We start from the raw sequence: 24,969 nt of genomic DNA on the forward strand, positions 1-24,969 counted from the left end.
TCAGTTTTCAGTTTACTCATTATAGATCTCCTTGTGGCTATAGTGAAAACACATACTTGAGTTGAGAATTGCATTGGGACACATTTTGGAACACAATGATGCATGAAATTGAGCTGGTTAGAAACATTTGCATTCATGTGATTGAACAGAATATGGCTCGTCCAAATAGGTAACCATAAAAATAACAAACCAGACGAAATACCACAATAACATCTGTGCCAACAGCAAACTAATCATGCACATACACACTTTCTTACAGTGTTTCTCTTTCCTACCAGGCATGGATTGTGTAGAGGAGGAGGTGGATTTTAACTGGGAGGAGTACCTCGAAGAAACTGGAGCCACTGCCGCCCCTCACACTTCATTCAGACATGTGAGAACACACAGACAGAATGTCTCTGTGTGTGTGTGTGTGTGTGTGTGTGTGTGTGTGTGTGCCACACACACACACACACACCCAACCCATACAAAAGTTTGGGATCAGTAAGATTTTTAATATTTTTTGAATAAATCTCTTATGCTCACCAAGGCTGCATTTATTTAATAAAAAATACAGTAAAACAGTAATACAGTAAAATAACTACTTTAAATATTAGTTTAAAATATAATTTATTCCTGTGGTGGCAAAGTTGAATTTTCATTAGCCTTTACTCCAGTCTTCAGTGTCACATGATCCTTCAGAAATCATTCTAATATGCTGATTTACTAACAGTGTTTCTCTGCTTAATTTTTTATTTATTTATTTAATTGTAATTTTTTTTTTTCTGGAACCTGTGATACTTTTTTTTCCTACATACACTTATTCATTTATTCAAAATAGAAACATTTCATAATAATATATATTAGCGTTCAAAAGTTTGGGGTCAGTATGTTTTTTCTTTCTTTCGTTTTTTGTTTTATTCAGCAAGGATATGTTAAATTGATTTTAAAATGTCAAGTAAAGACTCATATTGTTACAAATTATGTCTACTTTGAATAAAGGCTGTTCTTTTTAACTTTTCATTCATCAAAGAATTCTGAAAAAAGTATCACAGGTTTAAAAAAATAAATAAAAATTAAGCAGCACAAGTGTTTCTAGTATTATTTAATTGTAATTTAATTTTTTTTCTGGAACCTGTGATACTTTTTTTTCCTACATACACTTATTAATTTATTCAAAATAGAAACATTTCATAATAATATATATTAGCGTTCAAAAGTTTGGGGTCAGTATGTTTTTTCTTTCTTTCGTTTTTTGTTTTATTCAGCAAGGATATGTTAAATTGATTTTAAAATGTCAAGTAAAGACTCATATTGTTACAAATTATGTCTACTTTGAATAAAGGCTGTTCTTTTTAACTTTTCATTCATCAAAGAATTCTGAAAAAAGTATCACAGGTTTAAAAAAATAAATAAAAATTAAGCAGCACAAGTGTTTCTAGTATTGATAATAAATTAGCACAATAGACTGATTTTCAGTCATGTGACCCTGAAGACTGGAGTAATGGCTGCTGAAAAATTCAGCTTTAAGTTAGATTTTAAAGTATATTAAAACAGTAAATAGTTATTTTAAATTTTAATAATTTGTCATATTTGTAATTGCAATAATATTTCACAATATTACAATTTTTACTGTATTTTTGGATTCAATAAATGCAGCCTTGGTGAGCATAAGAGACTTCCTTCAAAAATATTAGAAAATCTTACAGACCCCAAATGCTTTTGAATGCATATATTGTTTTGTCATTGATTTTGTAAATGGTGTTTTGGCACAAAGTTACTTTGTAAAAACTAGAAAAAATAGACTGATTCCAACATGGGCACATTGTGTGACATGTTTCACTTCAAAATCGTGAGCACGTTTAAAAATACAATCCAGGAAACATGAAATACAGGTTAGGTTTGGTACTGGGTTGCTACTTGATGTCTAATGTCAAATCAGGTCCTGAGAATCGCACACACTGACAAAATAGGAGGTGTGCCATTTAACATTAGGCCAAAACTGATCACTCAAGGATGTAATATCAGCAGTATATTATATGGTTATTAGTGTTTTGAGGCCATCAATAAGCCCATGTATGTTTCATGGAAGAATACAGCAAAGTCTTAATACATCATACTAACATCTGACTGAACCTTACAGGTGGAGCTCAGTCTTCAGAGCAGTTTTCAGCCTGGAATGAAGCTTGAAGTAGCTAATAAGGGCAGTTTGGATACATATTGGGTGGCCACCATTATAACCACATGTGGTCAGTTGCTATTGTTACGCTACTGTGGCTATGGCGACGACCGCAAGGCTGACTTCTGGTGTGACGTCATGACAGCCGAACTTCATCCTGTCGGCTGGTGCGCTCAGAACAACAAAACGCTTCAGCCACCTGAAGGTAAGGCGCAAGTGCACCCAAACTTAAACCAACACACCTTCAGAGACACATGTCTATTCAAACACAGATAAAGCTCGTGTTAAAACAGTCCCTCCTGTCTAAACAAATGACGTCCAAGCACACACACACACAGAGTTCTTCTCACTATGTAGAGCGAATACCTTGTTTGTTCAAATACTTATGCTAATCAAACAAACAATGCAAAGTTGTACTGAAATATATACATTGTCCTCCAAAATGAATGAGTGAGCACTGTAATGTCTATAACAGCTTGAAAGCCTGGGACAGGCTTTAGGTTTAAGTGGATTATTTTCTTCCAAAGGTGGGATTGATTCTTTGGAACTGGAAGCAGGTTATCAGTGTTATCCAATACACCATATCATTTCTTCATGAACTTTAACCTGGATTTTCAATGTTTGCCCAAAAACAGCATCGGTGAACAGTCACAATTCTTTACAATAATCCAGCATTTGCTATTTGTGTGCGTTTATATTGTTATCACTTGCTATTATTGTTAGTAAAATATGTTCTTAGTGTAGTATGTAATTTCTTAGTGTAATTCGGAAGTGTATTGACCACTGGGTGTTATGTTTCTTTAGTCATTTTCGTCAATGTAAAATTGTTTGTTTGCTTTAGACAGTCCCAAATAAAGTTAGGTAGGGTTAGGGGTATAAAAAAAAATTATGCTGAAATGGAAACTTAATAAGAGTTTAGTTGAAAGTTTAGTTAAGAACACATTGACAAGTTACACATTTGTTTCAGATGTTTCACTATCCTAAAGAGCAAATTCATTAGTTTAGAATAAAACAGAATGAGAATTAGAAATTAAATTCTTGGAATGTCTGTGGAGGTAATATAGAAATTGAGAAATCTTATTTGATCAAGATTAGAAGTACAGGACAGGTGCGGCTTTATTGAAATAAATATCGATTGGGCCAGAAATCAATTGTTTTCTGTGATTTTAAAGGGCTAGTTCACCCAAAAATGAAAATTACCTTATGATTTACTATTAACTACTAATTACCCTAAAGCCATCCTTGGTGTATATGACTGTCTTCTTTCAGATGAATACAATCAGAGTTATATTAAAGGAGTCATATGATGCGATGTCAAGGTTTCCTTTCTCTTTGGAGTGTTACAAGCTCTTGGTGCATAAAGAAGATCTGTAAAGTTGCAAAGACTAAAGTCTCAAATCCAAAGAGATATTCTTTATAAAAGTTAAGAGTCAGCCACGCCTACCTAAAACAGCTCGCCTGTTTCTTCCAAGCTTTATAATGGCAGTGAATGGGGGTCGAGATTTTGAAGCCCAAAAAAGTGCATCCATCCATCATAAAAAGTGCTCCACATGGCTCCGGGCGGTTAAAAAAGGCCTTCTGAAGTGAAACGATGCATTTATGTAAGAAAAATAACCATATTCAAAACTGTGTAAACTGTAAGCTCTAGCTTCCGCTAACTGTCGTATGCGCGTTCACGAAAGAGTGGCATTCCAGCGGACGATGTAGCGTAAGCTCCAGTGAGATGTGACAAACGTGGAAGCACAGAGGAGAGAGCAAAACAAAACACTGGTCACGAAGCAGAAGTGCAAAATTAAGATTTGTAAAGAAAAATGTTGGAGGATTGCGATATATAAGCCAAGAGGAGACTGGTTTTCCTATGCTGTTAACAAATCTTGGTTCTCGCAAGACTAGCATATAGACTAGCTCACCGGAGCTAACGCTTTGCCTACAGCTGTGTGGAGCACTTTTTATGATGGATGGATGCAGTTTTTTGGTCTTCAAAATCTCAACACCCAATTCACTATAATAATGGACAGGACATTTTTTAATATAACTCCGATTGTATTCATCTGAAAGAAGAAAGTCATATACACCTAGAATTACTTGAGGGTGAGCAAATCATGGGGTAATTTTCATTTTTGGGTGAACTATCCCTTTAAGGCCTTCAGAAGTGTCGGCAATTAAACATTTTCATTGGAAAAATGGAGTGAATATTATTTTTCTATCTAGTTGTGCTTAGATGTATAATATATTTATTTTTTTATTTTTTGTGTGAGTGCAATTTCTATCTAGTCTGTATTTTCAAAAATCTGTATCCAGCAGTCACAAATAAGTGGAAAAATTGTAATTCATTGGTCAAAGGTATTGGCACCTAAACACACACATACAGTATTAATCTTAGGCTACAGGCCACAGTCATGATCATTTTAAGGTTAGGGCCTTCATTGTGGTACTGTGCTATTGCAGAACTTCGCTGTGCATCCTACAACAGATTCGAGATTTGGACCCTTGACTATGCAGTGTATGATTTCCACATTTGGGTTACCGTCAAATATTTGCAAGGCTATCAGATGTATTGTATTTTATCATATCATTTAATCCTACATGCTATGACACATGACTGGCTTAATGACTTAAAATGTGTCAACAAACAGGTTATAACAGGTAAACACAGAGCCTCGTAGTGTCTTTTCCTGTCAGAAACATTTGACCTGGTATCCTCCAAGACATCTAAAATCATCAGTTGGTGGATTCACTAATATATTTGACAATCTCGATATCTTTTTAAACCACTCCACACTTCAGAGAATGGGCACCATTCAGTTTTTTTTAAGAGCTTATTTGTTAAACCTGTGCTAGAAGAATCTGACCATACCTGTTTTACCCATATTAGAAAAGTTTATTTTGGCAGAAAAGGTTTTGAAGCAGAAAAATAATCGGTTGAACAAAGTGTTCTGTTGTCAAACGCATGCCTGAAAGGTCAAGCAGCAATAACAGACAATGCCGATCCCAATTGTGTCAGAATATTACATTATAATAAAAAGCATGCAGTGTTTTAACATGTCTGATTCTAGTTGGCTTGGGGACAACGCTGAATTTAAATAATGTTTCTAAATATTTCATAATAGTGCTCAGTCACACTGAATGGCTTTAAAGGGATAGTTCACCATTCATTCATCATTTATTCACCCTCATGCCATTCCAAACTTTCTTATTCTGGAACATAAAGAAGTTATTTTAAAGGGGTCATCGGATGCTACATGAACTTTTACAAGTTGTTTGAACTGAAATGTGTGTTGGCAGTGTGTGTACACAGCCCACCCTATGATAATGATAAAAATCCAACCAGTGTTTTTTTTTTTTTTAATCTGCTCATATCTTTACCCCTTTCTCAAATTGAGCCGATCTCAGATGCCTGTCTGTTTAACGTCACAAAAACAGGCCCCTCCCACGATAGTTTGATTGACAGTAGCGTTTCAGCACAGACTGGACTGGTGTCTTACCTTAGACCCGCCCTGAGTGTTTTCATTTAATTTTTTTCCAAAACTGTCTAGTTACCAATTTAGTTTCTCTCTTAACCTTATACATTTCATATACTTGATCTCAGGTAGTCATGTGTTGCATTCTGTCATTATCGCAAGATCATCTTGATGGGATTTATTTTGCGATAATGACTTTACATTTCCTTTTTTACTTGGATGCATATCTTAATGAGGAAATGATGACATTGATTGCAGTATTGGGTTTTGTAATTTGAATTTAAAATTGATGTGTTTAATACATCCTTCCATTATGCATATTAAAGGAATATTCAGATTATATCCTCTATGGAATGCAGTATGCATAACATAAAATTCAACTTCATGGAAAGCATTTGTGGAATGCTGTCAGTTTCTACTTAAAATACTTTCAATTTCACCTCAGTTTGAAAAAATTGTATGTAAAGTAATGCACTGTCAATGTACAGTTGCCCCTAGGCTTCCACTGTAAGTGCATTTTTGTAAATATAAAATGTATTTAATCTGGAACATTTTGTAAAATAGTAATAAACTTAATTTAAGCGCACTTAAATATTTATATAAAATTACTGAGTTAATAAATATGCATTAAAGTTTGCTTTATTTATGGTCATTTATTTATTTAAAGCTAAAGTTGCTGTTACTGTCAAGCAATCTGTCTGGTTTTTTGTGTATGTGTGTTTTCGGAAGAAATAGATCAAATCTGTGTTTGCATTTCTAAAATAAGATGCAGTCTGACACCATCAACAATCGCCAGAAGCTCTGAAGCAAGATTCTGTTTTTTTTTTTTAAAAAAAAAAGCTCTGTTAGTGGTTGAAATATTCTCCAAAATGGCACTATAGTCCAAAAATGCAGGCGTTTCTAAAGAACCCATTAAAATGGTTTGACTGGTGCAGTTTACTTTCCTGTGTTGATGCGCTGAAACAGGAAGTTGGGGCAGGACATACAACAGCACTCCCTCCCTTTTTATATAACAGCCAATAGCCTTTAGTTTACATCACAGCCCAGTAAACCACACAAAGCCACTTCCTTCTCAAAGAACGAGGTAAATAAAAGTAAACAGGTAATGTATTAAAATCAGCACCAAAAATAAACCATAATTTGCAACTTGTTATGGGAGGCTGATGGTATTTATAATGTTTTTATAATTTAGAATTTAATTCTAGAGATCATTTGAAAATGTTTTGGTATTGTAATAAACATTTAAAATGCTATAAAAGTTTATTTTGTTGTGTTTACACTAGCATATTAGCCTCAAAGCTAACATACCTGGGCTGAAATTTGGTCTTTAAAATGATTAAGGGTTTTAACCTCACAACGCATTTGAATCATTCAGCCAATGAAGAACTGCAACGTGTAATACTGTAATTTACATCATTTGTTTTGACAGGAAAATAACTGATGGTAGAAATGAAGTTCTTTAGCATTTAATCAAATGGTTTATGGAAAACTATTGTCATCATGACCCATTTACATTAGCAAAGTTCATTTCACTGAGTGCCAGAAGATATATGACTAAATTAAATGACTCGTGCAAATGCAAGTAAACGCCATTAATTAGGGTTTATAGTGTGTACAGAAGCTTAATTTAAAAAAAAAATGTGTAGGCGCAGCCAGGAATACTGTTTGTTTTACCAAAACAAGTAGTGTTTTGTTTGTATGCATACCTTTATGAGTGTGTGTGAGTGTGCATGTTTAGTCAGTGTGTATTTGCTGGTCATCTTTGTTCCTGTCTGTTTATTTCTCAGATAACGTTTACCTCAGAGCAGGTAAGCCGAGCCTACTTCTCTCTCTCTCTCTCTCTCGCTGTCCTCTTTTCTCTCAGACCAAGGGCATAGGTTTGGTTTCAACGTTTTCAAATCAAATAAGCAAAAGCACCATGTTTTTACTGTATGATATTGCCTGTTATAGCGAAACAGTTGTTTAGAAAGACAATATAATCTGTACAAGTACTGTATGTAGGTATTTGTACATTTAAAGGAATAGTTCACTCAAAAATAAAAATAAAAAAATGCGATGAAAATGTCCTCACCCTCAGGCCATCCGAAATGTAGATGAGTTTGTTTCTTCATTGAAAGAGATTTGGAGAAATGTAGCATTCCATCACTTGCTCACTAATGGATCCTCTGCAGTGAATGGGTGCCGTCAGAATGAAAGTTAAAATAGCTGATAAGAACATCAATTGGCGCTACTTAAAAAGCCTTAATTATTGATTTGTTTCTTGCAGACACAGCTTTTCATTTTTAACAGGAGTTTGATTTATGGATTGGAGTCGTGTGGATTATTTGTGAATTTGTTGATGTTTTTATCAGCTGTTTAGACTCTCATTCTGACGGCACCCATTCACTGCATGAGGATCCACTTGGTGAACAATAGATGTAATGCTAAATTGATCCAGATCTGTTCAGATGAATAAAAAAACATATCTACATCTTGGAGGCACTGAGGGTTAGTTAATTTTAAGCAAATTTTCATTTTTGGGTGAACTATTCCTTTAAGCTTATTTTATTAAAATAATGTGTACACCCCTTGTATATTTAATATTTTATTTTTTATAAATATTATTTTAGAAATAACTTTAAGAATTCACATTTGTAGGCATTTAAATTCACTAAAATTATTTTAAAAAAAATGTTTTAGTCATTATTATTGCAAGTGTCTAAAATGATGGGGCAGATATAGCATTTTATCATGCCTAAATCTGGACAGTCCAACTGTGTCACTTCCCTTAAATCATTTACATTTAACTGCAAATTCAGTCATCATCTACCCATGCACTCTTGTTGTTCCTTGTGTAACAAAAATCTCAGAGCCGCTCTTTTCCAGGCAACAAAATGCATAATAATCGCTAGTTTTCAAATTCTGTTTTGCTTGTTGAACGTGCTTCTCCTTTCACACTGAACAAAAACTACACTATTATTATATATATATAAAAAATTTAACTCCTGCAAAAATGAGAAATTGTGAAGAATATTCTATAACGACTCTTTAGTTTTCTTTGATGAAGAGATGAAATTCAAGTTGTAATTCACTAACTATCTGTTCTTTTTTTTCTTCTTTCTTTAATAAGCAAACTCTAATTTTTATTTCAAATTCTCCTTACTATTCTTATTGATCCGGTTGATCTAATTCATAAAAACTCTCAAGATTCTTCTTGATCTGTCTCAACTCACCGACACAGAGGGGAAAATTACTCAACTACTCAATGTCACTCTGTTCGTATACAAAGTTATGGTAGGACATAAGAAGACTGTTCATATTGACTACTTTTATGATATTTTTAATGATCATTTTTTACAGTTTTTTAATATTTTATAGTTTTTTGTGCTTGAAATTCATTGTGCATGCATGAAAGAGCAATAGCATTTTTTTTTTCTTCTTTCTTTAATTTCCCCTTTTGTATTTCACGGAAGGAAGTATGTTGTATGGGTTTGTAATGAGGGTGAGTAAATGGTGACAGAATTTTCCTTTTTTTTTTTTTTTTGTGAACTAGTCCTTCAACTTTGGTAGATACATGTTGTCCCACATGTACCCAAATCTACGCCTACGTCTCAGACGCATGCATGATCTGTTTTTCTGGGTCTTTTCCTTTATCTCTCGCCTCATCTTTCTCATAATGTTCTTTTCATTCCTCCAGTATTTTCTGTTGATCTTCCTTCCTTGTTCCTTATGCTTTTGCTCAGCTCTGTGTATTAGATGATGTGAGTATGAATGAGAGTGTGTGAGAGGTGGTGTCAGCGTGAGAGCTTGTGTATTTGCATGCATTTGTGTAGCTGAGACATACAAAGTTAAAGGGATAGTTCATCCAAAAATGAAAATTTGATGTTTATCTGCTTACCCCCAGGGCATCCAAGATGTAGGTGACTTTGTTTCTTCAGTAGAACACAAATGATGATTTTTAACTTTAACCGTTGCAGTCTATCAGTCGTATAATGCATGGCAATGGTAACAAAATTTATGAGAGTAAAAAAAATGAGTTCGCGCGAGAGAACGTAATCTTTTAGTTTTAAGTCGGTTTGAACAATCCGGATAAGCGCAAGTAAGTACCATTTTGATTAGCCGTTGTACCTACAATGACTGTGCACAGTGTAACCAATGAGTGACGTATACGCGCGAGAGATCACTTTTTTTTTACTCTCATAGATTTTGTTACCATTGCCATGCATTATACGACTGATAGACTGCAACGGTTAAAGTTAAAAATCATCATTTGTGTTCTACTGAAGAAACAAAGTCACCTACATCTTGGATGCCCTGGGGGTAAGCAGATAAACATCAAATTTTCATTTTTGGGTGAACTATCCCTTTAAGGCAACTCTGGAGGTCATATGTAAAGCTACTTAGCCTGGCATGCTTCACTTGGTGCACGCACATGTTTGCACGTATATCATGCTCTGTGAAGCACATTTTACACATTCTTTCCGTTTCCGGGGCAAAACCAATGTAAAAATGTTAAATGTAAAATATTATGCATACAGATAAAAACCGATAATTATTTATATATTATTACCTTGAATAAAAAATGGCAGATAATAAAATTAAATAAGACAAAACAAATAAGTTTTAAAATAAAAATATAAAATATAAAAAATAGAATTAGAATGCAATTTAGGCATCACAACATTTTTATGTACACTATGAAATATCAATAAAGATTACATTTATTATTTGTTATTAAAGTCTGAGATTAATTATATGTGAGTGTTACCAAAATGGTAATCTACATGTTTTAAATAGGAGAAGCACAATTAAATATCCAATTTAACAATACCAACAATCAATCAATAAAAAAAACATCCTTTTAATATTGGCTGATTGTGCATTCCTAACAGTGTTATTTTAGTATTAGTTATATACCATTATAGTATTAATTTATATTTTGAATTAACTTTTCAGTTTTAATTTTAATTTTAGTTTTTAGCAATTTTGTTATTTTTTAATGTATTTTATTATTAATCTTTTTTTCTGTCTTAGATTTAGTAATTATGGTTCTTCAACTTAAAATTATTAACTTAGATGCCAATTTTTTTTTTTCAGTTTTATTTGAACGAATTAAAAAATGTTTAATACTTTTAGTTGTAATTAACAATAACAAAACTAATCCCTAACCTCTGCTCAAAAGTTTAAAATGCAAAATTTCTCCTTTTTGAAATAAGAAGAATCTCTAAAATTCAGTAATTATGTTCCACAATAAAAAAAATAATAGCCGAGTTTTTTGTTGACTATTTTGTTTAAATGCTCACATAGCATTGGTTCTCCTTTTCTGTTTATAGTCTTTTGTGATAGTTGTGTGTGGGTCCTCGGTTTCTCCTGAGTAGTGAATCTGCCCACTGTTCTTGACAAAAAGCCTCCAGGTCCAGTAAGTTCATTGGTTTCCCAGCATGCTCTGCACATTTGATTTCTTCCCCACAGTGACTTTATGATTTTGAGATTCAGCGTTGGCACTCAGGACAATTGAGGAACTCATACACATCAGTTACAAAAGGCTGAAAGCGGTCATTGATTCTCAAGGAGACGCCACATGATGCCAAGAACCAGGCGAACAAGGTTTTGCAAAAAGATCATTTGTGTAAATTAAACTATTTTCTTAAGTAAGTGCTCACTTGCTTCTCACTTCTTGGTTCATTTAGACTAGGACGTGATGGAAGTGTCGACATACAGGTTTGTGAACAGGTTCATTTTTGGACAGGTTCTTTAAAAAGAACCACAAAGAGCTGAATTATTTAGACATCACTATTTAAGGGCACTACTAAATAAAAATAACTTTTATCTATCTTAAAAAAAATGCTGAACATGATCTGCGCTAATGACAAAAACAGGTGCGTAAATTTATCAACAAAATACTACTATATACTATATACTACTATAACGAAAATAATACTATTATTTTTAATTAAATATTTTAAATGGGTAGTGATTCTCAAGTTTTTCTAAACCTTTCAGAGTTTCTTTCTGCTGAACACAAAAGAAGATATTTTGAAAAATGCTGGTAAGCAAACTGTTGACGGTAGCCATTGGAAGTCAATGGCTACCGTCATCTGTTTGGTTACCCACATTCTTCGAAATATCTTCTTTTGTGTTCAGCAGCTGAAAGAAATTCATTAAGGTTTGGAAAAACATGAGGGTGAATAAATGATTCATTTTTGGGTAAATTATCCCTTTAAGAGGTATTTATTTTATCGAAGTATTTTAGTACAGTGCTCCATTTCCATTGGTGGAAGAACAAGTTAAAGGGGTCATATGATGCGATTTCAAGTTTTCCTTTCTCTTTGGAGTGTTACAAGCTGATTGTGCATAGATAAGATCCCTGAAGCTGAGCATCATAAAAATCATTGGCTCTGGTATTCTTTTAAAAATACAACTGCTTTATAAACCGTATTTGGCATAAACTAAGGAGTAGTTTGAAAACTAAACACTGACATAAGCTTACAGTAGTATGCCAGATTAACCATATGGGCATTTTGGCATGTGCCCGTATAGGCATTATGCAAGGAAGTATAAATATTTTCAACTGTGCAATGGCCAAAGACGGCCAAAAGCAAAGAAAGAGTAATACTTGGAAACTAAGAGAGACATCAGCCAACAAAGAAAATAGTTTCTGGATAAATTATTACTACATTTTATCTTTCTAAAAGATTACAAACTTTAAAAAATAAGAATATGTACTTAAAATGTGCAGAGAAACATGTATTTAAAAAGTAAATAGGGTCGATTTTGCTTGTTTTTCAAGAAATGAGGAACGAGTCAAATTTTTTTTTCCGAGTCAGCATGCATTAATAGAAATTAAAGGAATAGTTCACCCAAAAATTACCGAAAAATTTTTGTCATCATTTATTCACCCTCATGTTGTTCCAAACCTGAATGAGTTTCTTTCATATGCTGAACGCAAAAGAAGATATATCAAATAATTTTGAAGAACCAAACAGTTGTTGGTCCCCATTGACTTCCATAGGGAAAGAAATACTATTGAAGTCAATGGGGACCTTCAACTGTTCAATTACCAGCATTGTTCAAAATATCTTCTTTTATGTTCAACATAAGAAAGAAACTCATACAGTTTTGGAACGACATGAGGGTGAGTAAATAATGACAGAATTTTTATTTTTGGGTGAACTATTCCTTAAAGTCCGTTCACACCAACAACGATAACTATAAAATATAACTATAACGATAACTATACTAGCGTCCACACCAACAGATGATAGCATTATGTTTATTATAAGTGCGCAATGAAGATCTGTTACCTACCGCTTTAAATGAGGATTCTGATTGGCTGTCAATGTTTTTATCATTCACCAGAAAAATCGTTCTGAAAGTGATTCCAACGATATCATTGCTGTGTGCTGTTATTACAGCTGTGGTATGGATTTAGATTCATTTTTAAAACTATAAAACTATACAGTTATTGTCCTTGGTGTGAACGGGCCTTTAATCTGTATTTAACTTAAGTGTAGATTTGCAAATGGTATGATATGAATTAAATTAATTATTCATTCATTCATTAAGTTTAATAGTTAATAAACATGAAAGAAGCTACTAAACACACACGCACACACTCAAGCACGCACCGAATAAAAAAGGGCCAAGGTTAATCGCATAAGTATGTGTTGAATTTGATTGTCATGAGCTAATGTGATGAAATGATCCCGTTCCACTGAAGAGTGTCGAACACACGGCCTGAGTAAAGTGCTTAGACGCTGGGGGGTAGTTGGCATGGCAACGGCCGCACACTCCCGTTCTAGCGCTACTTAAGCGATTAGCGTACACACTTGTGCTGCGGAGATTACACGCTGAGACACAGCGGCATTCTGCCACAAGCACTCATTCACACACAATCAAACCTTCAACTTTTTCTTATTGTAGCTATTTGAGCTGAATTACATTAGTGTTGGTCTTTTATACCACAACATTTCGGGCCAATGCTGTGGTGGTTCACAGCTATATTTATAGCTATATTTGTGATTTTATATAGTGATAGAATATATAATATTATGGTTTGACACACTAATATATTTGTCCTTAATATATTTCTGTGGTCAGATTTGATTGTCAAATTACATGCTAGGTCAAAATCACTGTTTGTGTGCGTTTAAATGGAATAATATAGGCTATAATATATTATATACATTATTGAACACTAAATAGATTAAATAGATTATTAAACTAAATATTAATAGTCAATGTAGTGTTTCTATATATATATATATATATAAATATATATATATACAGGTGCATCTCAATAAATTAGAATGTCGTGGAAAAGTTCATTATTGAATTTATTTAATACACGAGTTTCACAATTTGAGTTGAATTACTGAAATAAATGAACTTTTCCACGACATTCAAATTTATTGAGATGCACCTGTATGTGTGTGTGTGTGTACAATTCTATTTTTTTTAATTTAATGAAGCATTTAATAAAAAGTGCAAAATAATTATTATAAACTATGTATATATACATTTATTAACTAATTATTAGTTGTGTATACACAATAACTACAATTAAAAATAATACATAAATTTTTACTTTAATGACTACCAGGAAAAAACAGTTTTGTGAATTTAGTATTTTGTCATGTCATTACATTGTTTAGAGCATAAGAAAAATTTTGAAAAATAAAATTTTTGAAAAATGATATTTTATTCATATGTTATGCCATGTCCTCTGTAGAGGACATCGGGACTTTAAACGATAATTACAAAATATTATCATATTTGCATTAGGGTGTTACATTTGATCACTAAATTAATATCAGACATTTTTAAAGACCAAAGAGAGGGAGTGGTCATGGTGAAACATCCAATCATTTGGTATCTCTGGAAAGCCCTGAATGTGCTCTGTACAGGACATCCAGATTTAAAACTGTGGCATGTAACGTCTCTGAGAAATTGCTAAAACATAATGTCCTCTACAGTGGACAAAACTCCATAGCTGGTAGTCAGGAGGTTAAATAGTAAAATATTTAAATAAAATTGTATATGTACTTTTATATATTTATTTATACTAATTATTTTGTCTTTTTTACTTTTTATTTAATGTTTTATTACTGATCTGTCTGTCTGTCTGTCTGTCTGTCTATCTATCGTCTACTAAATTAAAAAAGACTTTCAATGTTATTAAAAAATAAAATATACTTAATAATAGATGTTATTGTCCTTTGGAATTATCCTAAAAACACAAACTGGTCAAATATCCTTGAGTTAACCTGATTAAGCAATGACCTTTTCGCTGTTAAAAATAGTATCCTGGATGTACTAGTGGTTGGCAGGCAAACAGGAAATGGTGTTATCCACTTCAGACACACAGGACAGGTTGTTATACTGTACCAGTCAGTATCGCAACGCTGCTCTCTCTTTAACACACAGCGTTTTGTTCCCCTTCCTCGCTTGAATAATTGCTTTGATTACACAAGCAGGGAAACTCTTTAAATCTGGCCCGCTGTTTACAGAAGAGTTGTTGGAAGATATGCAAATCTGCTTTTGCAAAATGAATATTTGCATAGAGATTCCCTAGTGCAGAAAAGAGGAAACGCAAAGCGCCTCATGTGTCTCTTTGAGTTGTTGTAAATTATGCATTCATTTATTTGATCCGAACAAGTCTGTAAAGCCAAAAGAAACAAAAGAAAAAGCGCCACAATGGATTTGAAGTAAACTAACTTTACAATATTTATATCTACAAAATCTCTTGTAGCCATAGTCACAGTCCCATAAGAAATAAAAATAACTAATGAGATCTTGTTAATATGTTTTTTTTTTTGCTTCTACAAAGCAATAATATTAAATGAAGCAAATGTCAGATGTTTCTCCTGAAAAAAACAACTGTAATCAAAAGTCAGAAATCTTAGTATGAACTCAAACGTTATACTAAATAATTGTAGAAAAAAACATTTTAAACTATAATATATTTACTGCAAGATATATATTTTACAAAGTAATCACAGTTGTTATGGTGGCTGTAGTTAGTAGACAGTTAGTAGTCAAGTAGTGTGCTAGTTAAAAGAGGAAAATAAATAATAGAGACAGAAATACGTGTCCTGTTTAAATGGAAATGGCTAGAGTTTCTGATGACTGAGCTTCTGTTATTAAAAAAAGTGTGGTGACAAATTTAGTGTATCTGTAAAAATAGTTGCTCTATTCCTGTCTGTAAAATATCAAGCAGAAAGACAGACACAGTAACACAAGGACAGAGCAGAAGGCATTTTCACATACACTGCAAAAGATCCAGTTTACACACGGTTTGTTTGCTCCAATTTAACCATAAATCTTAATCCCTTTAATTATAATGTAATAATTAATGCTAACTTGCTTAGACTCTGAAAAGACTTCACAAAACCCTTTACTTACAGACACTTTCCGTGTTTTGTGTGTGTTTTGCTCCCCATGTGTTTCCATGCCCATATTTGGTCCTTCCCGTTCCTGTCCTTATTTGTTCAAGGTGTCCCCTTTTCAGTTCTATTGATCCCTGGTGTGTCTCGTCATCCCATCGTCATGTCATTTGTATATAAATTGTTCCATGTTATCAGTTCGGGTCCGGTATTGTGAATGTCTGTTTATGTCAACCTCCTCTGCTACGTGTGTTTTCCTGGTTCCCTTGATGCAAATAAAGTCTCCTTGTTGATGTACTCCACGTCTCCTCGTTCCGCGCTCCCTCACAGTAGCGATCGTGACAGAATACCGGACCAAGGACAGTAAGCGGCGCCCCCTCTCCCCGTGTTTGTTTTCCGTTTTTAAAAGTGTTTTGGTTTTCCGTTTGTTTCCCCCCGAGATCATGGAAATCACCACTCGTTTCTCCGCCTTAGCCCGCCGAAATCTCCCCTTCTTCTAGTACGCCAGGGAATTCTGCGGGCTTGCCACAGTGACAGCATTGGATGACACCATCATCAATTCTCTGTTCTGGCTCGGGGCCAACTACCATCGCCCCGTGGACCTCCCAGACATCAAGGGACTATGCTGGAGGGAAGGGATCTTCTGGTGTCTGGGGAGTGTCCGGGCCCGAGTCAGAACCAGCCCGCCGGCCGCTCAGCAGACAAGCCTGCCGGCCGCAGCATTCCCAAGCCAGCCGGCCGTTCCTCTGTCAAGCCCGCAGGCCGCAGCTCAGTCAAGCCCGCCGGCCGTTCCTCTGTCAAGCCCTCCGGCCGCGGCTCACTCAAGCCCGTCGACCATGCCTTTCACCCCGAACCTAAAGGGGAATTTAAGGAGGAGAAGGCGGTCGGCTCCAGCCCCAGAGCTCGCTCCAGTGTCGGCTCCAGCCCCTGAGTTCGCTCCAGTGCCAGCTCTTCGAAAGCGCCTTGCTGTGCCTGCTCCTCCAGAGCACCCTCCAGTGCCAGCTCCTCGTAAGCGCTTCCCAGTCCCCGAATCCAGCCCAGAGTGGGCTCCTGTTCCCGAATCTAGCCCAGCGTGGGCTCCTGTTCCCGAGTTTAGCCCACGGAGGGCTCCTGTTCCCGAGTTTAGCCCACGGAGGGCTCCTGTTCCCGAATTTAGCCCACGGAGGGCTCCAGGTTTAGCCCAGTGAGGGCTCCAGTCCCTGAGTTTAGCCCAGAGAGGGTTCCAGGCCCCGAGTTCAGCCCAGAGAAAATTCTGGGGACAAGTCGAATGCACCTAATAGCTTCTGCCAACAAGGCGGCCTATTGCACTTAGTGTAAATAGACACTCCGAAAATCAACACTGATCTGCTGGAGCATACCAAATTTCAAAATTTACAAAGGCACACTCCTGCTTTTTCTGAAGGCAAAGTCGTCAATGAGCTCATCATATGATAATTAAAACATGAATTAACGTTAATAAACGTTATTAACGTTATTATATATATTCATGTTTATATTTGTATTTATGTATATGCATATGTTAATATTAATATAGAACGAAAGTTTTTTTTTTTTTTTTTAGAAACTGGGGCGGGGCCCCCCGAGTCACTTTGTTTCTCAAGTAAATTAATCTTGAATCAGAATGTTTAGATATTTATACTAGAAAACAAGACAAGAATACTGAGGAAGAACATTTTTTTAAAGTGCATGCTTTTGAAAAAAAATTTTTTATTAGTTTTAGGATTTTAAAAGTATGATGTAGTAACATATTTACACTCTCTTCATTCAGAAATATCATTAAGATTTGATCTGACCATTTAAAAGTCATTTTTTCTCCTTATTTTTTGCTTTTTTCCAGCATTTAAAAAAAAAAAAGTTTTTACATTAGTTTTCTAGGAAATGATAATAAAACATTAGGTTAAATTAGTTTTTTTGAGAGTTTTGTTCTTTTAATGAGTTTTTTTTTGTCTTTGGTATGAAAACATTTGTATCGCCTAACGATTGTACATTTTTGTCCCCCAAGAGATGCATTCTACTGTCTACATCCCTAATCCTACCCAATACCTAAACTTAACAACTACCATACTAACTATTAATAAGCAGCAAATTAGTAGTTTATTGAGGCAAAAGTCGTAGTTAATGGTTTTTTAATAGCAAAAATTGGACCTTAAAATAAAGTCTGACCAAAAAAAGTTAACCACCACTTCTGCCAATAAAATAAGCTGAAGTAATTGTATGTGTAATAAACGTATAATAATCGTATCACAATACATTCTCCGAAAATCTTATGCAGTACTGCTTTTCTGGTAAAAGTTATCTAGTTTTAAGGATTTATTTTAGGAATTATACAGTATAGCTATTTACTGGAAACAAGTCAAATATATTGATTTGTGTTTTGTTGTATACACACACATACATACAGGTAAAATATCTCTTCAAGATAAAACTTCTTCAATTTATCATCTTCAACAAAACGATTATCTTTCCTTAAAAAAGTAAGATATCATCAGTAAAAGTATTGGCCTTAAATAATAAAAAAAAATTTAATCAAATATAAATCAATATCAAATTTTGTTTCAGTATGGCAGTTGGCATAGTATGTTATTACGTTTAACTGAGATTTAAATTTTTTGGCTTATTCTTGCATATTGGCATATTAAAAAAGCCTTTATACATACAAAAAAATCAAATTGTTGACCCTACCCCTGTCTGTCTCTCTCTCTCTCTCTCTCTGTCTTTGTTTACTCAAATCCTCAGTCAGGGCAGAGATCACACCCTCATGAGTGGTATCATGTGTTATTGAGTAAAGCAGTCATGACATAACAGGGCAGATACATTATTTGGCTCTCAGAGTCAAGCTAACAGTCAGCAACCACACTGAGAACTTCAGCAATGTGAATTCTGCTGATGCTAATGTACAGTTTTGTGCGAACGGTGCACAACGCGTCATGATTAATGTGTTGTTGTTCTTTTGTAACACGTAACTAACTAGCACTTCTCTCTGTGGAGGTACTGTGTACAATTATGCAGAAAGCAGGACGTTTAGGCCCGTGTAGATGCTAAAATGCAGGAACTGACTTGTCGTTATATACATTCGTAATGCATATATGAATATTTTATGTGGCTGACATCATGGGGCAGGAAGTAGGAAGATGTTTGAGAGAGGAAGTCTATTAAATAGCATATTCATAAATCTGTGGATGTATACTGATGTTTGAAATGAGCAGATGTGTGTGGGTCAGAGACGAAAAAGGGTTTTTAATAATAATAATAATAAAAAGTTTAATACAGCTTCAATTTTTTCCGTACATTAGAATGCATCCTGTTTATTTATTTTTTTTCTGAGTTCTAGTTCTAAAAAAGAATGACTATCATACATTTTTACCATGATTTAGAGAAAAAAAAAAACAATAGTTTGTAAAAATCTTGTCAGGCATATTTAGAACAAGAATCATTAGATGACATTAAAAGACTCTATTTAAGGATCACAGTGCAGCCCCAAAATATTAATTAATTGTTATTTTAAATCTTTGACACTATCCTTCTAACCACTAGGTTTTACCCATTTAGCAGCAACAGGTTTTTAATCATTTAAAATGTAATACAATTTAGGGCCAGTTTTACTAAACAGGGCAAATTAGTGCGGGAGGTTTACAGACAACGCACAAATTAAAGAACACAGACGCAACATCTAATTTCTATAATGACCAACGCAATCTACCAAGTGCAGCACAAATTAGCATAAGGATATATTCAGATTCGAATAATGTGTTCTTCTGGCATTCCAAATAAATGAATACATGCGGAAAAAATCCTCTCCCTTCTACCACGTGCTCTCCGTACAAATCCAGCCATTTCAAGTGCAAAATAGTTTAAGACATGTTTTTTGGGGCGTTAAATAATGGCGCAAATACCAGTAATTTGACGAGCGCAAACGTTAGTAAATCGTGTTGCATGATTCATTTTAATACTCTCCTTCCATAAATTTTGCGTCTGAAAGGGAAACTCAAATTAGGGCTGTCAAAATGACTGAAAAACTAAATTTGAATTTTCTACTTAAATACTATCAAAATTCGAATTATATTCGAATTTAAAAAGCATAATTTCAGTTAGGGGGAAAAAAGCTTTTGGCTTCTCTCCTGAGGCCACAAGAGGGCGCATCGCGCAAAATATTATGCACGTTTCTTCAAAGCGTAGTAAAATAACACTACTATCTTTGAAAAAAAAAGTGCATAATGTTTATAAACCATATATAATTAATAAAGTTGCTTAAACAATTAGAAAAAAACAGCACCATGCATGTATGTATAGTTTAATACAAAGGACCGAAAACCAATCACAAAGAGTAGGCTACTTTCTTCATTTAAAAACATGAGATACAGTGGGATGGGGAAAAACCACCATAAAGTCTTGAGACATGTTTTTTAAAAGTTTAACAAGTTAAAACATAAATTTTACATGGCTTTCTAAACATGCCGCTCTCTTGTGCCAGACGCGAGTGCAACGCTGATAGATGTCCCTCTAGAAAATGTGATAAATATGCATTCTGTGTGAACGGCTTGGTTGCAGTTTTGACGTAAACAAGATCTTCTCCACACTGATGCTCTCGTTTTCCGCAATATATTGAATGAACAACGTAGCAGCGCCGCATCTAATGGGTTCAACTGGATACGTTGCATCTTTGACCCATGTACTATGGGGTAAAAACGAGAAAAAGCCAGAAAATAAAGAGCTATAATATTAATTTAAATATTAATAGAGATTATTATTACTGTAAAAGCCACACACACACACACACACACTCCTGTCAGTCGTAGACATGGTAGATACTTTCAAACAGCAACATAATGCATCAGTTCCAGATGCAAAAGTGTGGAATTTTCTGTGAATTTGAATTTATATTGTGAAAAATCCATTACACCTCTTCTTTCTTGATCTGTTTCAGCTATTAAAGAGAAGTACAGTGACTGGACTGAGTTTCTCATCAAAGAGCTCACAGGTTCACGGACAGCACCGGCAAACCTGCTTGAAGGGGTGAGAATGAGATTTGTGTGTATGTTTACACTCGTATGTTAAGTGTTCTTAACATTAACAATTAACAAACCTGTAAATGCCTAATCAACAGCGCAAGTGCCAAACATCATACATACTGTAGATTAGCCATTTTACCAAGTGACAGATAAATTTGTGCCAAAATACCACAGTTCTGTTTATTACTACTTTTGGGCAGTAAGCCACCAGTTGAAAACCACTGAAAAATGGTGAAAGGAAAAATGGAATGGGCCTTAATCAGGGTAGATGGCGTATTTCATTTGACGTGAATAAAAACAAGAATATTATGTAAAAGATCATGTGACAGGCTTGTGCAACAAAACAACATTTCCTGTCATTGTGATAGCAAGACAATAGTAGTTATGAAAAACACAGATAAAGCATGAATTACACACTTTTTTTTTACTGGTAACATTATAATAACTTTCATTGATCATTAACAAACATTATATAATGCTTAACAGATCATTATTTAATGTAAATTGAAATGCTTAGAAATGTCACTGTACTTTCAATTCATACAATCATGCACTTTTTTAAAAAATCTTCAAAATTTTTTAACAGCAATTACACAATGATTACAAGTTTATTTGTTAATGTACTTTTGAATGCTAACAAATGACTCACATATTACCTAATACTCTTTTTTTTTTACATTTACAAATGTTGTGAAAAACAGCTTAATTAGTCATTTTAAGAACTTCAAAAACTATTCATGTAAACATATTTATTAACTTTATCACAGTCTGTAAAGGTCATATATTTGGTCTTCGTTTGTTGTGTATACTTCTACTATTTTCACATTTTAACAAATAATTTATTACTTTTTTTTCCATATTTTTTTCCAGTACCCAATCTAAAGTAGAAACTATTCATCATTTGTAAATGTTTATAAAGTATCTTTATGAGCAGTCATCTCGATGGCAAAATGTGTCCCAAATGACCTGAATTCACCCAATTTAAACATCTTTACAAATAATTTATTAATCATTTGTTCATGCTTTTGCAGTACTCAATCTAACGTTGAGACTATTCATCATTTGTAAATATTTATAAATGTTTACTAATCTTTTACTATCTTTATGGGCATTGGACTTTTAGCTGCTGTAACAACATTTGTGTAAAGATTGGTTAGTTACGTTTAGCTAAATGCTTGCTAAAGCCATAACAAACATTGTAATTTGGGTGCAAAACATGCTTTTATTGCCTCAACGCTGATATTAGCATACACTCTAAAAAATGCTGGGTTAAATACAACCCAGTGCTGGGTAAAATAGGGGCAAACCCAGCAATTGGGTTGTTTTGACCTAGTGGTTGGGTTACTACCCAGAAGGTTGGGTTAAACATTTAATCCAACCGCTGGGTCAAAACAGCCCAATTGCTGGGTTTGTCCCTATTTTACCCAGCACTGCGTTGTATTTAACCCAGCATTCTTTTAGAGTGCATGAATAGGTTGTATTTAACCCAGCATTTTTTAGAGTGTACTACTGTATATCATAAACAGGATATTCCTTGAATCATTTATCAACAGGAGAAAATAAACCAATTTTCATTTAATTTATCATTTTTCAAAACAATGTAATATAAACAGTTTGAACCATGTTATAGTAATCTTATATCTCTTATAGTATAATCCAATTAATCCCTGTACGCTTTTGACCCCTTAACCAACCCTTAAACCAATTCACACCACCAAACTTGTCCCTAACCTTACCCGTATCACACCTCAATAGCAGCAAAAGTACATTAACAAAAGCTTTTAATAATTGCATAAAATCGGATCAAATCATTGTAGATTGTCAAAGAAAATGGTCAAACATTGTCAAAATTGTCTCTCTTTTTCTCTCATCTTAGCCATTAAGAGGTAAAAACACAGTGGATCTGATTGTGGTAGGCTGTATTTTGGAGGTGCGTGATGCCTTTGAACCCAGCGTGTACTGGGCGGCACGAGTCCAGTGTAACGTCGGTGGACGTTTATGCCTCAGCTATGTTGGATTAAATGACTCATCCGACGACATGTGGATGTTCTACCTTGACACCAGGCTCCGCCCCCTAGGCTGGGCCAAAGAGAATAATCTATCATTGAAACCACCCACAGGTGAGAGTATGAACCTGTATTTGATCTTTATAAATATAGTCAGTGTTAATCCATTGCAGAATTAAGTTTAATTTATTAAAATAAATGTAGACTAAATGTAAATAAAAAATCATATAAATTTAATTTTATAAAATGAACCATGCCCTCTATTTTTTTCTTCTCAAATATTCATTCAAAGTTTTGAGCTGAAGCAGTGCAGTTCATAGTCATGCTTTTTTCATAGTCAAGCATTTTTCTTGAGGCTTCTCCTCCTGTATGCACATTGTTCCTTTGCAAATTGTCCAAGTTCTATGTGCAGCCTGTTTGGCTTTTCATTTTAATGAATTCAGTGGGCAGTCAGAAATCAGTTATTCAACTTACATGTTTATCTCAAGAAATTTTTCAGGCTGTTACTAGTTCAAAAGCATTGCTTTAGAATGTATTGATGACTGCTTCTAAGCAGTTATTTTGAGAAGAAAGGGTGATCGGGTGCGTGTGATTACCTGCGTCTGCTGTGGCTCTTAGCACTGTTGAGAGGTAGCGATGCCACAAATAACAAAGTAATTAGTTTAACTACATTTCTCACGGTGTTAGCATCACTTTTTTTTTAAATCATGTCGCTTTTTAGCTTTTCAGTAGAAAAACAATTTTGTTTACATCGCAAGATGGATGGATGGATGGAAGTACAGAATGATGGATCATGGATAGATGGATAGATGGAAGTACAGAATGGTGGATGAATGGATGGATGGATGTATAGAATGTTGGATGGATGGATAGAAGCATAGAATGATGGATGGATGGATGGATGGATGGATGGATAGAAGTACAGAATGATGGATGGATGGATGGATGGATAGATGTACAGAATGATAGATAGATAGATAGATAGATAGATAGATAGTACAGAATGATGGATGGATGGATGGATTGATAGATAGAAGTACAGAATGATGGATGGATGGATGGATTGATAGATAGATAGATAGAAGTACAGAATGATGGATGGATGGATGGATGGATAGAATTACAGAATGATGAAATGATGGATGGATGGATGAATAGAAGATTAGACTACTGTAACTCACTTTATGCTGGGATTAGTCAAACAGCTTTATGGATGGATAGAAGTACAGAATGATGGCTGGATGGATGGATGGATAGAATTACAGAATGATGAAATGATGGATGGATGGATGAATAGAAGATTAGACTACTGTAACTCACTTTATGCTGGGATTAGTCAAACAGCTTTATGGATGGATAGAAGTACAAAATGATGGATGGATAGAAGTACAGAATGATAGATGGATGGATAGAAGTACAGAAGGATGGATGGATAGAAGTACAAAATGATAGATGGTTGATAGAAGTACAGAATGATGGATGATGGATAGAAGTACAGAATGATGGATGATGGATGGATGGATAGAAGTATAGAATGATGGATGGATGGATGGATGGAAGTACAGAATGGTGGATGAATGGATGGATGGATGTATAGAATGTTGGATGGATGGATAGAAGCACAGAAGGATGGATGGATGGATAGAAGTACAAAATGATGGATGGATGGATAGAAGTACAGAATGATGGATGGATGGTAGTAGTAGTACAGAATGATGGATGGATGATAGAAGCACAAAATGATGGATGGATGGATGGATAGAAGTATAAAATGATGGATGGATGGATAGAAGTACAAAATGATGGATGGATGGATAGAAGTACAGAATGATAGATGGATGGATAGAAGTACAGAAGGATGGATGGATAGAAGTACAAAATGATAGATGGTTGATAGAAGTACAGAATGATGGATAGATGGATGGATAGAAGTACAGAATGATGGATGGATGGATAGAAGTACAGAATGAT

The 24,969-nt window shown here is 34.5% G+C and overlaps 1 protein-coding gene across 3 annotated transcripts in view; it reads left to right on the top strand.

Annotated features, from left to right (window-relative positions):
- The window catches only part of sfmbt2 (Scm like with four mbt domains 2), a 45,291-nt gene that overhangs the window by 7,335 nt on the left and 12,987 nt on the right, over positions 1–24,969 (top strand). For 2 of the 3 annotated variants that reach the window (XM_016538700.1, XM_016538701.1), the window contains exons 2-6: positions 279–373; positions 2,123–2,363; positions 7,407–7,427; positions 20,908–20,996; positions 22,869–23,112. In XM_016538700.1, the coding sequence (XP_016394186.1) occupies positions 281–373; positions 2,123–2,363; positions 7,407–7,427; positions 20,908–20,996; positions 22,869–23,112 (688 nt within the window). In that variant the 5' untranslated portion in view covers positions 279–280. The remainder of the gene's footprint in view (positions 1–278; positions 374–2,122; positions 2,364–7,406; positions 7,428–20,907; positions 20,997–22,868; positions 23,113–24,969) is intronic. The other variant, XM_016538702.1, reaches the window with a different exon arrangement.

The sequence above is a fragment of the Sinocyclocheilus rhinocerous genome, unplaced genomic scaffold, assembly GCF_001515625.1.
Source record: "Sinocyclocheilus rhinocerous isolate Xijiao unplaced genomic scaffold, SAMN03320098_v1.1 scaffold307, whole genome shotgun sequence".
In the NCBI taxonomy this organism is placed as follows: Eukaryota; Metazoa; Chordata; class Actinopteri; order Cypriniformes; family Cyprinidae; genus Sinocyclocheilus; species Sinocyclocheilus rhinocerous.